At 38.3% G+C, this 13386-nt stretch overlaps 1 protein-coding gene across 1 annotated transcript; it reads right to left on the reverse strand.

The window, feature by feature from the left end:
- Positions 1-10814: 10814 nt before the first annotated feature.
- Positions 10815-11603, reverse strand: LOC149230368 (uncharacterized). Its single transcript, XM_089381294.1, has one exon. It carries the CDS (start codon positions 11601-11603, stop codon positions 10815-10817), a length of 789 nt encoding a protein of 262 aa, XP_089237420.1.
- Positions 11604-13386: the final 1783 nt, after the last annotated feature.

Here is a 13386-nt window from a genome sequence, read left to right on the forward strand (position 1 = left end):
CCTTCAACAAGAGGAGAGAGATTGGATTGGTAAAGAAATATTGGAAAATAATGGGAAAGCAGGACCAAAAAAAGCCCCTACAACAAGAAATTGGAAACTAAGGATGAGCAAAAAAGAACTTGAAAAGTGGAGGAAAAATCAAAATAGTTTCAGTCTTTTTTTTGATGGGGCATCAAAAAACAATATAGGAAAAGCAGGAGCAGGTAGAGTGATTATAGATCCAGATGGGAAAGAGATTGTCACATACGAATGGGGCCTAGGAGAAACCACAAATAACAAAGCAGAAGCATATAGTCTCTATTAGGGACAAGGATATTAAAAAAACAAGTAGTACGAGATCCTATTATAATAGGTGACTCTGTAATTGTTATTGATGTAATGGTTAATGGCAAAAATCCCAGTAACACGGCTATCAACAAAATATATCAGAGGATAAGACTGAACTTAAAAGGATTGGGGAGGGTCAGCTTCAAACATGTTGTTAGAGAACATAATAAAGAGGCTGATATTCTCACCAATAAGGCTACAGAAAGAACAGCAGGAAGCATAAAGGAAAACAATAAAATTTATTGTATCTCCATCCCATAATTCACAAACACCCATCATGATGAAAGAAGGAAAAAGATGGGAAAAAACATGAGCAAAATGGGAAAATGCATGAACAAAATCAAAAAATCAGGGAGAGTACACCAGCAGATCAAAAGGAAGATTTGTTAACAGAGACACTCAATTGTCATCTACAGGAATATAAGAAAAAAATCCAACAAAATCCAAAAATATCCAAAGCTCGCAAGCTAAGGATCACAGATATCCCCTCTACCTGAGTCGAGCCGATATATGTCATATCAAGGTCAAGGTACATGAAACAAATGTGATCAAAAATCGCAGCTGAGTATTAATACTCGTCCATTACAACATGACACGCATATCAACGTCCACCAACAGGCCTAGTAATCCCAAGGCAAGCTTAAATAGCGACGCAACGAGTTGTAAAAATCTGCAAGTAGAAGTATTCAGTTCTTCGTGTCAAGCCATCAGTGAAGCAACTCCTCAACCAGGCTCTCTCATCCATTTAGGTCACTTGTCATTCTGTTGCGAGCCCATTGATAGTCCCTCAGCTACTCCTAAAATCCGTAACAATAAGAATGCTTCAGTATCATATAATCAACTCTCCGTTTCCAACAGCTCTCTATGTATCCCTCCCTTGAATCAACAGAGTATTAACTCCTGTGTCAGTCATTTTAACGGTGTGTCTTCCTTTTTTCAAATCCTTCATCTACCTCATCACAGCACCCACTCCATCAGCCATTCATCTTCTGTAACAATCTCGGTGGATATCTCATCAAGCAAGAACTATAGCACTTCAAATCTAGACCAGTGTATCTCTTGGTTAACAAGGGTGTAGTTGTGTTTGTGTAAGGAAACAAACTACATTATATCAAACTTTCACCTCAAGAACAGAGAAGCAAAGCAAAAGAAGCTCAACAAGAGCACACTCAAAAGGAACAAAAAAGCTACAAAAAACATAGCTACTCAGAGGACCAAAATTGGCGTGTAATCCCATGGAAAGAGTCGCAAAAAATGAAAGTTTCCCAACATGCAGGGCAAACAGGTTCATGATAGGGAGGTTCAACCAAGCACTCAAGGATCTCAGGGCGGAAATGAAAACTGATATCATGTACAAACAGAGAGATATAGACAAGCAGAAAGCTAAAATAATATAACTCAAAGATAAATGCAAGCACCTTGAGGAATTTGTTGACAATATCAAGTCAATCAACCAGAGCTGGCAAGGTGAAACCTCCACTAAGCAAAGTAAGAAGCGTCATCCTCAACAGGAGGAATTCGTCAACCAGTTTTGGTGAAATATTTTAATTTTATATGTACTGCAAGTTTATTTTACTTCTAGGATAGTATGTTCAGCAATATGCCAAGTTAGTCAAAGGAATCCATAGAAAATTGGTTTCAAGTATAGAAATAGGGACTGTGTTCCCATTTTCAGCTCTATACTTGAATCCACTTCCCTTCAAATGTAATAGGTGTTTACTCCTCCCTTTTTTTGCAATATAACCAATACCTGACTGTGTTAAAAATAATAATAATAACAATATGGCGACAATAGGGGCACAACAATAACAATAAGGGCTATAATGATAATAGTAATTGGGGAATCGCTAGTATTATAGGGACCTAACATAAAATTTCCTCTAATGACTATAATAAGGTGATATATGCAATGCATGCATTACAAAACTAGATATTTAGGGTTCATAAATTCATGAAAAGGTAAAAAAAGATGGAAAAAATATGACATTTTTGGGGCTCATCATCATCTCCCCAACTAAAGGAATTGCATACCCTCGTGCAACCAAATCATTCATATTTCTCTTGATATATTTCCCTAGAATCATAAGTAATGAAAGGGGCCTTTACAATCTTCATGTTTTACCCTACAACTATTTCTATCTATTTCCATTATTCTTGTTCACCTTTTGTGTTGAACTAACTCAACACTTGACCAACCTAGAATTGGGTACTATAGTGTAAGAAAACTAAACTTGAGCCATATCTAATCCTAATGTGGCCTTATATAGTTGGTGTAAATTTGAGCTTGAAATAATACTAGCATGATATTTCGACATGAGTGTTCTATTTTATTCATTTTTTTTTACGATTTCATTCCACTCCACCCTTGAATTATTCAAAATCATTGTCACTTGAACTATCAACAAAAGCCATCAACTTCTCTAAAACTTACTTCTATTGTTTCCCCATCATCTACCAAATCAAAAAATGTTAATCCTTTTGTGGTAACCATAGACAACATTTGGATGGGGAATGGTGTTGTACTCAAACATGTATCTCAATCATAGACTCTTCTTCCATGTAGGCCTACCATTCCTCAAACCTATGAAACTCATTCTACATGGAGGAGAAGAGGATCCTTATAGTGGAATCCACCATAAAAGGATTAATGATACATCTTGTAAATTTAGGGGACACATAATTGCAACTATAATTAACATAGTAAATACTTCCTCAAATCAATAATATAGAAATAAATGTCACAAAAAATACATATACCTTTCGTAATGTTAGTAATTACATATGAAACACTCCTATCAAGTAGAGACTTGAACCATTTTGCCTTCAAACATAAGGCATACACTTGAGCGAGCGCACTACAAGCTAGCATAAATGAAGCATTCTCAACTACCTTCTTTTTCATTCCCTTCATTATTAATATTTCCACAACCTTCTCCTTGATTTCCTCATCCTACTTATATAGTTTTTCCTCCAACTTATTTTTGTCCTCCTTGAGCTACCAAGATGCACTTTACTAGGCATCATGTGGAATACTAAACTTCCCTTCAATGAGGAAATAAGATGCTAACACTTTTCAATAGTGATATATCCTCATTCATATGATTGTGCTTCTATCTTCCACTTTGTAGCCTCTAAAAGTTGTAAGATCTTGTTGTTTCCACAACTTCTCAAATTCCATGACAAAGTTCTCTAGAACTTGTGCCTTATACAACAATCTCCCCTCTTTGGGATTATGTAGCACCTCATTTTGTATCTTCTAATTTATTTTGTAGTCCTACTTTATTTGTCACAAGAATTGAGGGTTATACAACATCTAGCTAGGTTTCTTCAACAACTACTATAAACAATTTTGTACTAAATTTTCAAGAATGTTTTGGAAAATTTGTAGTATATTAGGGAGTGGTTTATAACCATATCATATTAATTTTTCATCCCTCCTCTTCCTTCTCTACTTTTCTCTTTTCCTAAAAAATTATTGTTTGATAAAATATAATCGAACCCATGGAAGCAACATTTGGTTCCTTTTTTTGCATTAGTGTCATGATGCTATGTTTCACTAGGGGTTTTCATAGCATGCATTTTTGTAGCATCCTCATTTTTCCTTCCTATAACAAGAATTATTGTGAATTCTCCCAAGTCTCTAGTAGTTGATTCTATTGTAGGGCATCTTTATTAAGACATTTAATTACCCTTATGATGGGTAATACGTGTCAGTTTTCCCATTTAACCATCTTTTGTAGTGACTTCAAAATGAAATATGGAAGTCTAATTTGAGGATTGTGTCTCAAACATTATAACAATTTAAAGTGGAAAGAAAACACTAGGTCATTCCTATATTCATATATGATACTTGAGTACATGCAAGGAAACCTCATCCCAAGTTGTTCGGAGAAAAAACTTTACCTCTTTTTTGGTATCTTCCATAATTTTTCTCTCCATTAGAAATTCCCATTGGATATTGTAGCCTCCGAATTGTTTTTTACCAATGTTCCGCTAAGAAGGACCATTAATCCTTTAAATGTTTTCTTTTGTGATTTCGAATTCCAACCATATGATTATAGCAATGTCATCCCTTAATTTCTATGCAAACTCTATAGCTATGCCAACATTACATCCCTAGATGTGTTCAAAGAAATTAAGACAACTAATTGATCTCAAAGAAATTAGGCCTCCATGAAATTGTTCTTAAGTGGTCTTGAGTCTATAGGCTTTTATCTATTTAAAGATTCTTGTATCTATATGATTATGTTTTACATATATTACCTTCCAAAACAAATAAATAAATAAAATGAATATTGTCTTCAACAATTTCACTTTTTGTAGTGATAGTAGATCACATTCCTTCATTAATGACCCATCATTTATCAATTCTCATTGCATTAAATTAAACCTAACTATCTCATCCATAATGTTACATGTTATTTTTGTATTACCTCAACATCACCCATAATGTGACTTTTTTGTTTTGTATTACCTCAATGTCACATCACACCCAACCAACTTAAGAGTTTAGTAACCCTTAGAGAGCATGAGATCTATAAGTATGCAGCGTGTTTGCAAAAATGGTAAGCAAAGGAAAACTTATTAGAAAAAAATGAAAAGAATAAGGGACAAAAGATATTATAGCCATATAGGTTTAGCTATAACTATCATAATTAAACATTAAATTAAACATGATTTGAGGATAAACTATGAAAAAATACCTAAGTTACCCAGTAAAGTGTGTAATGGGATTACACAAAATATTTATTTCTTAAGTAGTGGTATGTTGAGTAGAAAATTCACCAATTTTTAATACTATACATGTTTTAGTGGGTTGACACCCTGTAGAAAGTATACAATAGTTAGCAATATATGGTGGGATACTCCCTAGAAGTTCTAATGGGGACTAGTGGCCTATTATAGTTAGTAATAATGTAGGTACAATGGTCATTTATTATATGGTTAATGGGTTCAGTTATGTTGCTATTATTACATAATACCTATTGGAACCTAAAATTATGTTGGTTCACTACATGTTTTCATTTCTAGTTCAAATCATGTTGAGTTGGACCTTACAATGACAAAACTTGGGATAACTGGTTTGTTGACTAGAACTTGTTTTTTGAACAAATGAAATCTATCAGAAACTTGAAAATGGCTTCCAAAATTGATCCTATCACTTTGAATGGACAAAATTATGTTATTTGGACGTTAGACATGGAAACCCTACTAAAGAGCAAAGGGATCTAACAATTACTAGGTTATGTATATGTATAAACCCCATACATTTAATCATCAACCCAAGGCTCGTAAGATTATAAGATACATGCACAGTATGTGTAGGACTAAATCCAAGGCTATCTTAAAAACATACCAACTAAAAGTGACTAGAAATCACACTTGCATAATATTCCAAAGAAGAATCTACTTCCTCTCAAGCTATATACATTAGATTGGGCTTAATCGGCTTAGGTAAAGGCATTGTAATAGTGGCCCTTAAGTTCATTTTCCTCACAGGTATTACGTTTCCATAAGTCTACATCAAATGAGATGAAGTTACAATTAAATGCACACAATAGAAATACTAGAAATAAAATGCAGAGACATCAAACAAGAAAAAAATGAAATAAATATATTGTTTGTAGCCTTACTACCTAAGAATGGGGCCTTGCCTTCCTTGGAAGCAAACAACCTAGAGATGATTAAAAATAAACTAACACCAATGCCACAAAATAATGATAAAAACTCAGAGTATTATTAGATTCCAAAAAAAAACTTTACATATATATCCCTTTATATCTCCCATGTATTCCCATTACAAGATCTAATGCATTATTTATAAGAAAAAAAACCCTGGTTGTGGATAAGACAAATTCCTCTTATATCATGGATTAGATGGTGAAGTAGTTACATTATTTTCTTAGAAATGATTAAGCAAGATCTAGATCAAAAGGTTATGATATCATATGGTGGTTATGATCTCAATCTACGTGAATATCAAGAACATTCTTGGCTAGATCAAAACAATTGAGCTATTTCTTCTTAAGAAAAACAACCATGAACCAAAGGCTCCATGAATCAAATCCTATATCTACAATATTAAGCATGTCTCAGCCATTGGAAATATAGTCAAAAAAATAACCAAGTTCATTTATGTATTATAACCACGATAAAATATAAGGATTGTGTTGGCTAATAACAAATTGTGGACAACTTCTAAATATGTCTTATTCGATCTCATTCATAGGAATGAGATCAAAAATATTGATTTGTTGATGAGCTACCCAATTGTTTGTGCATGAGGAGATATTTGACCAAATCATTGACCAAGACTCCACACCTTTTTTTTACAATCTGGGTATGAATGGAGTAACTCGAAACCATCTCAAGCCTCCAATATATAAAAACCATGTTCCCAATTTGGATCGGGACAACTAGAGATACAACAACCTGTAACATATAACCTAAAATAATATTTTTCTTGCAAGCATTGATTTGTGTGAATGAGAACTCTTCATCTAGCACATTGATTGTTTCTCAGCATTCATTGTTGGAATTGTTGCAAGAAAATGCTTTATTTGACTAGTGCCTTAGTCAAATGGAGAAAAATAGATTTTCCACATTAGCAGGATGACTTGGATTGAATTTAGCTAGAGTGACATGGCCTTGTCTACTAGTTAAGTCAGTAAATTCGAGTTTGTACACTAGAAGTAGAGTTTTTTTTTTCCAAAGAAAAAAACGAACTTTTTATATGAGATAGATAAAAAGTTACAAGTAGATGCATAGCATTCAGTTTGCTGTAGAGACGACACCCACAGCAGCCCCAGAGAGGTAAGCAGTCTCCTCTGAACAAAACAAAAAAAGACAAAACCCTGTTCACCTACGACCGAACAGATCGTTCGCCCTTCCGGCATATACAAAAACCACAGTCCTTTTTATGGAAACTCCCAACAGTGACGCGTTATCACAGGTCAGGTTTTAATCGTGGGTCTCCTCGTAAAGGAAAACAACCCACTGAAAAGAACCAATGCATCCTGGATAAACGCAGAGGCAGACAAATTTATCATGTCCAGTAAAACAATAGCTGTATCATCGTTCACAAACAGCTATATACATTTTGAAAGTACCAAAAAAGACCAAAACAACTGATAAATTGAAATTTAAGCATAAGGAGGGAGATCTGACACACGGATCTGGTCATGGATTTGCTCAGTTAATTTCCAAACGCCCATAGATTGCTGCAGACCATCTTTAGAAAGCTTATCCGCTACTTCGTTTCGGTCCCTGTAGATATGTTCAATTGAAAACACATTAAAAGAAAGTTTTAAATTCAGAATCTCTTCTAAAAGTGGTCTCAACAAGTAATTCTGGCATCTACTTTTTCCATTAACCCATTTCACAACATTCAAAGAATCCCCAAAGATCTGAACTGCGAAGATGTTTCTGTGGATAAGCCAGCATAGGAGGAATTTTAGTGCTGAGAGCTCAGCAAAATTGTTTGATCCGGTTCCAATGCCCACTGACGCCTTTAAAGAGTGTGATTCATTTAAATGGATGATTATCCCTGCCCCAGCTGCGTTATTCTGTGAGGCCCCATCAAAGTAGGCCCACGGGATCCCAATTCTGATTTGTTCTTCCCTGCTCTGAGTAATTTTTCTTGTCTCCTCTAGTTCAGGGATGCTGGATAGAATGGCTGAGCTTTGGATAGCAATAGATTCTGCTGAGGGGGCTCTGTCATTAAAAATACTTCTGTTCCTTGCTATCCAAACCCCCCAGCAGATGATGGGCGGGAGATTCCTCAGATTCCCCTCTGATCTAAGTCTCCACCAATTCTCCCATGCAACAGACAAGTTTTCCCCTTCCCAGCTTAACTGTTTCTTTAATAACTTTTGCACCTCCTCCCATACCTTTTTTACGAATGGGCAACCCAAAAAGAGATGAGCGATGGTCTCCGAGTCAGCTATACATAAGGGACATCTTCCAGGCCCTTGTTTATATCTGGATTGGAGAACATCCCATGTTGTAATTCTCTTTTTTAACACACACCAAAAGAACAATCTAGCTTTTTTTGGACATTTTAATTTCCACAGAGATTTTGCCCACCATTCTGGTTCATCCCATCCTTTTTTCGACATTAAGAACTTGTATCCGGCCTTCGGGGAGTATGTTCCTGAATCAGCATGAGCCCATACCAAAAGGTCTGGTCTATCTTTTAGTCTTACATTTGATCTGGAGAGTTCCTGGATGAAACCCTGCCACTCATTCCACCAAAAAGGTCTAATATCTAATTCTTCTCCCGATTTCCATGCTTGCCCCCATATAGTAGACTGACCTATTTTTTCAATCTGATTTAAATAAAGGATGCCTTTTGATTCCAAGTGTCTGATCAGTCCTGGAGACAGAGCGAACAATTCATTGCAGCCCACCCAAGGGTCCCTGCCTATCCTCAAATTTTCTCTGTTTCCTACCTGCCAAGCCAATCCTTGTTCAATGATTTTAAATGCCTCAGTAGTGGCCTTCCAAACCACTGAAACATTCCTTCCTTTCTTATTTTGGTTACGGATCCATTCTTCCAGAGGAACAAGATCTATATACTTTCGCTTCACTACTCTTGTCCACAAATTCTCAGAATTGATGATCCTCCATCCGGATTTGGCTGCCAGGGAAACACTGAAATCATATAGATTTTTAATTCCCCAACCTCCCCAATCTTTTGGCTTTGCAATTTTCTCCCATGCAACCCAAGGAAGAACAGAGTCCTCCTTTGACCCTGACCATAGGAATCTGCTGCAGATCTTTTTTATCTTGTGGAGAATCCCTTTTGGAATCCAAGTCAGGGCTGCCCAAAACACTGGCATGGCTTGCAGCACTGAATTTACCAGGGTCAGCCTGCCAGCTCTCGATAGCCACTTGTAGCTCCAATGAGTGATTTTTGCTTCTATTTTGGCCACCAGCTAGTTCCAGTCCTGCTTTTTGTATGAATTTGGCTTCAGCCAGAAACCCAAATACTTGAACGGATTCTCCATATTGTAGACCTCAAAGGGCAGGATAGATGAGATCTGGATAATTTCATTTCTGTTGAAACCTTCCATTATTAACTGAGACTTCCTGAGGTTAATTTGCATCCCTGTGGCTTTCATGAACAGATCAAGAATATTTTTTAGTTCTTTTATTTCATTCAAGCTCCCATTTGTAAATAATAAAATATCATCTACAAAAAGGAGATGAGAAATGAACATATTTACAGCAACTTCCAAACCTTTAACCAAACCTGTTCTTCTGGCCTCCAAGATCAGTCTGCTTAAACCCTCTGCCGCTAGGAGGAAAAGCAATGGGGAAAGAGGGCATCCCTGTCTCAGACCCCTTTGCCCTTTGAAAAATTGTGACGAAGCCCCATTAATTAAGACTGCAAAACTTACACTAGTTACACATCCCATGATCCAATTTATAAATTCCAGATTGAAACCCAGATGGGTCAACAGCATCCTGAGATATGTCCAGCTGATCCTATCATATGCTTTGGACAGATCTATTTTTATCACAGCCCCTTTCTTGTTTGACTGTCTAATGCTGTGAATTGTCTCCTAGGCCACCCCTATGGCTTCATGGATTTGTCGACCATCTAAAAATCCAAACTGTTCACTTGATATGCCTTTTGACAAGATCAGCTTTAGGCGGACAGCTATTAGTTTTGCAATGATTTTATAAACATAGTTGCACAAAGAAATTGGCCTGAAGTCTTCAAAGGAGTCTGGATCCTCCTTTTTTGGGATAAGAGCTATAAAGGTTGCATTAAAAGGAGAATATATCTCACCTTTCCTCCTCGATTCCTCCACTACCTCGGTTAATTCTGTTCCTATTGATTGAAAAAAATGGTGAAAAAGATCGATAGTCCACCCGTCCGAGCCCGGGATTTTATCTTTTGTCATTGATTTTACAATGTTTTCCACTTCCTCCTTTGTCACTTCTCTGGATAATTCTTCTGCTTCCTCCTCCTCCACAAAACGGGGAAAACATTGAGTTGTTCTGATTACTTCTGCTAATGTTATCCCTCCTTGTTCAGTAAACAGATTCTGAAAATGGGTCTTTCCCATTTTTGATAGTTCCTCAAAAGTGGTAGCTTCTCTTCCTTCTTGATCCTTTAATTTCCATATTGTGTTTACATTTTTCCGGCCTTTTGCATAGTTATGGAAAAATTTTGTATTTTCGTCCCCAGCTCTTAACTAGATCGCCCTGCTTTTTAGCCTCCATTCCTCTTCTCTGTCTAGTAAGAGCTTGCCTCTGCGCTTTTCAAGCATCAGAATCTTTTCTTTTGACTCCTGTGTAGCATACCCATCTGCCTCAGGTTCCTCAAGATCCCGCAATTCAGCATCAATTTTGGATAGCTCCTCATTCTGTTTTTGCTTTCTATCTTTTGCCCATTCCATGGTAGCTTTTTTGAGTCTTTTTAAGTTTTCCATAAAAAGGGCCCCTTTGTTCTCCGAAGAGGATCTGCCCGCATGACTCTAAATATCCCTGAAAAGTTTATTGAAGGATTCCTCCTGCAACCAGGAAGCATTAAATTTGAATGGAGCTGCTGGCTTAAAGGGTGGTTTTCGTACTTCCATTAGGATGGGGAAGTGATCAGAGTTTCCCCCTTCACCCACCCATTGCCTGAACATTGGGATTTTGGATGCCAGATCTTCGCATATAAGAAAACGGTCCAGTCGCTTTGCCACTCTCTCCTCCCCTGCTCTTCTATTCCTCCAGGTAGGTTTTGCTTTGATTAGATTTACATCTATCAGGTTGTGGGAGAGGAGAGCATTTGAAAAGAAATCCGAGAGTGGATCTTCCCTGGCTGAGGGACCCCAGGCTTCCGCATTCCCTATTGAAAAATTTAGATCTCCGCCTATAATCAAGCTTCTGTCTTTCAGAAGAGATTTAGACAAAAGGTCATTCCAAAAAGTTTCCCTTCCCTGGCATGGCCCATAGATATTTATAATCAAAAGGGGAAGTCCAAGCTCAGGAGAATGGATCTCCACACCAAGTACATGAGTCATTCCCCAATGACTATTAAGCTGCAACCTTCCTTCCCGGACTCCAATAGCCAAACCACCCGAATGCCCCACAGCATCTATAGCAAGGAAAACCCATCCAGGGAGAAAGATCCTAAGAGCAGATTCCACCTCAGAACTCCTGCCAAGGGTCTCTTGGAGTAAGATGATATCCGGATTGTAACGCGAAACTAACTCCTTCAGGGCCAGTTTTTTGGGCTTACTGGCTAAACCCCTACAATTCCAAGATAGTAAGATCATTTTACAACCTGATCAAGGGGATTTGCTGCTCTAAGCGCCCCAGGGATAGACATTTGTTTTCCATCAGCCACATCAAACTTCGCTTTAACCTGTGCTTTTGACAAGTTTGATTTTCTACCTCTGGCCTTCCTTTTGAAGACCTGAGACGATGTTGGGCCTAACCCACCAATCGGATCAGGAATTTCGAACTTTCTGCCAAGTTTTTTGTCAAGAGATCTTAGGTTGTAATGGCACACCGGAGTAGAAAGGACAGGACCCGGTCTATTAAGGGAAGCATCTTCACAGTTCAGGTCAATGGATGGGATAGCGGCAATAAGGTTTTCTATGTTTAAAGGATCATCAATGCAACAATTTTTAAGAGGAGATCCAGCTTTCAAACAGTCATCTTTAGACTCTGAAAAAAATGAAGTGCTACTTTAGTCTCGATGGATACAGTTTGGATCTTCAGCAGAGATGTCCACAGCTACATTTGAAGTCTCATTGATTTCCTTCTCCGGGCTGCGCTGGGTCTCTTTTCCTTCTGGCGAATTCTTTCCAGCCTGACTGTCAAGGGCTTCCTTCTAGGTTTGGATCTCCTCCATAATGATCTCCTCTGGATGATCCTCCGTCGAAATATCCTTGTCTTTCCTCGATTTCTTCTCCCGCTGTTCACCTTTTTTTTGAGTCCTCCTTCTGCGGTTGCCGAGCGGACAGTCCCTTGCCAGATGCCCATATTCATGGCACCTGTGACATCTAAAAGGGAGATGTTCATAATCCAACGGTTGCTCAAACACATAATCTTTGTACTGCAGATTTATGGATTCCGCCAGCCCTTCTTTTGGATTTAAACGAACTAAGATCCTGGCCATGGCTCTTTCGTGGGTGTGAAGGAAAGACATGTCTGCTTCCAGGAAGGTGCCCAGTAGGTTCCCAATAGATCTAAAGACAGATTCTACCCACAGGAAAGGAGGTAGACCAGGTGCCCTGACCCAAACCGGAAACTCTTCTACCTTTTCCCTATTTGCATCAAATAAGGGCGACCACCTCTTGAACATGACTGGACGATTCCCGAAAGCCCAATTTCTCCTTGCAACCCAGTCCACCGCTTCCTTGTTTTCAAATCTAACCATGAACCAACCCTTCACAAGCGCTGCAATTCTAAAGGAATTAACCGGGGTCTCCCTCCACTGTTGCTCCGCCCACTGGTGCAAATATTTGCTTGAGAAAACCCTTCCTCTAGCTCTACCCACTAGCGTACATTCCTCCACTTCCAACGCATCCTCAACCTGGACATCCATACCTAGAACCAGATTTCCTTCGATCTTCTTCTTCTTTAATGGTTTCTCCTTTTTCCGTTTTCCCCCAGCCCTCTCTTGTCCGGCTTCTTCCTCCCTGGCTAGGGCTTTTGGATCCGACTTGTCCAGAACCACCTGAGGTCTAGTCTCATTTTCTGTTAGGGTTTTTCCGACCTTTTCTGAGATAAAAGCATGGAGACCGCCTTCGTATCCTTCCTTACTGCCTGTGCCGAACCTTGAAACCTCTGCCTCCCGGCCAGAAACTAGGATTTGTCCTTCCTTCCCAACCTTCGAAGGCACGTCGGCCACTGTAATACTCCCTCATGCACCCGGGCTGGGTTTGGGTAACCCTTTTGTAGAAAGAAGCCTAGTAATAGCCGGCTGGCCACCCCCTTCTGTCGATACACTTCCCGGCTTTATAGCTCCACCCACAGGCCTCCAAACTCCCTGATTTACTTTTAAATTTATGATATCCTCAAGCCCTCCAGATGGGCAAAACGCACTTGAGG

This window comes from Pinus tabuliformis, chromosome J, assembly GCF_031772625.1.
Source record: "Pinus tabuliformis cultivar Carrire ecotype Pingquan chromosome J, CPIR1, whole genome shotgun sequence".
Lineage (NCBI taxonomy): Eukaryota > Viridiplantae > Streptophyta > Pinopsida > Pinales > Pinaceae > Pinus > Pinus tabuliformis.